The sequence below is a fragment of the Cryptomeria japonica genome, chromosome 8 (genome assembly GCF_030272615.1).
Source record: "Cryptomeria japonica chromosome 8, Sugi_1.0, whole genome shotgun sequence".
NCBI lineage: Eukaryota > Viridiplantae > Streptophyta > Pinopsida > Cupressales > Cupressaceae > Cryptomeria > Cryptomeria japonica.
In genome coordinates this window covers 89,758,039-89,759,394 of record NC_081412.1, presented here as the reverse complement: position 1 = coordinate 89,759,394, position 1,356 = coordinate 89,758,039, and the positions used below count along the sequence as shown (strand labels likewise).

General features: G+C 43.5%; 1 protein-coding gene across 1 annotated transcript; it reads left to right on the top strand.

Annotated features, from left to right (window-relative positions):
- Window positions 1–248: 248 nt before the first annotated feature.
- Window positions 249–977, top strand: LOC131079632 (uncharacterized). Its single transcript, XM_058017638.1, has one exon. The coding sequence runs from the start codon at window positions 249–251 to the stop codon at window positions 975–977; it is 729 nt and encodes a 242-aa protein (XP_057873621.1).
- Window positions 978–1,356: the final 379 nt, after the last annotated feature.

Sequence of the window (1,356 nt, the reverse complement as noted above, 5' to 3'; positions counted from 1 at the left end):
CCCATGAAGGTGCCAGCTCAAAATCAAAATTATGAAAAGGAAAATGAAAGTTTACTTTTACGTGTAAGTCTTATACCAAAAGCCAGATGAACAGTAGAAAAGCTATGCCCACCAAAAGCAGCAAAATAATTGAGTGGGGGCCTTCTCAACATCTTTTATACTCCTCTTTTCCTCACCCCCAATTTCATCAACTCCATTGTTTTCTGTGTCTCTGTGTGGAGGATTTTCTCTTCTACTGCCTCAAAAAAATGGCTAAGTTTGAGAAGATCAGTGATTGTGGTAGCGGTGGTGCTGGTGGTAGTGTTAGTGGCGGCGGTGATGGTGGTGGCAATTCTTCAACTGATGGTGATAGTGGTGGTGGTAGTGGTGGTGATACTTCGACTGGTGGTGGTAGTGGTGGTGACGGCGGCGGTGGTGATATTTCGACTGGTGGTGGTGGTGGCGGTGGCGGTGGCGATGCTTCGACTGCTGGTGGTGGTGGTGCTTCGACTGGTGGTGGTGGTGATGGAGGAGTGGTTGCAGAGAAGAAAGGCAAGAAAACAAGAAAGAGGAAGACATATAGTGGGTATATTATAGTGATGGTCATATGGTTTGTGCTGCTTGAAACAGTAAAGCCCCCTCAGGGCCTCTTCTCTGGAGTTGTAGAGCCAGAGCTGTGGGTCATATGGGGGAGCCCCTCCTGCATGTTCTTTCTCTTAAACATTATCATTGTAATCCTTGCCCTCAGGTCTGGAATGTTTTCCAACGCTGCCTCTCAAAATGGCGGCTTGGATTTCTACTCTGAGTTTATCAAGAAGAGTGCAGAAAGAAGGGCCAAGTATGAGACTGGAAGTCCGGTGACCGGCGGCGCTGGAAAAAACTGGCGCAGCCAGTCAGGTAAGACGAAGAGCCAGAATGCATGGATGTGCAGCAGGTCAGATCGACCGGCTAAGAATACGTTGGAAGGGAGATGCAAGGGTGGTGGTTGTGGGCTCTAGAGGGAAAAAAAAACTTGTGTTTATTTTTCTTATTGTTGTTGTTAAAAGTAGTAGTAATGGAGGTTTTCAACAGCCGGCTCTGTTGTAATATGAGTCTGTGCTGGCGTTATATACCAATTTGGATACAGAGGTTATATGAATTGGTGCATAAAGTTTTTGCACAGAATTTTATCAATTGTTGTTAGCTCTGTAAATTTCATAAAGTTAATCTATGTATAAATTCCATGGACCTGTGTGATTGAGTTCATTGTATTCTACCTATATTCAGATTGTTTCATTTTTTTGTGTATTCTCAGATTGTTTATTTTTTGGTATAGGATTTTCTTTAAACTAATAATAAGGGTGTAGCAGCTATTTAGTCTTTCTAATGCATCAAGAC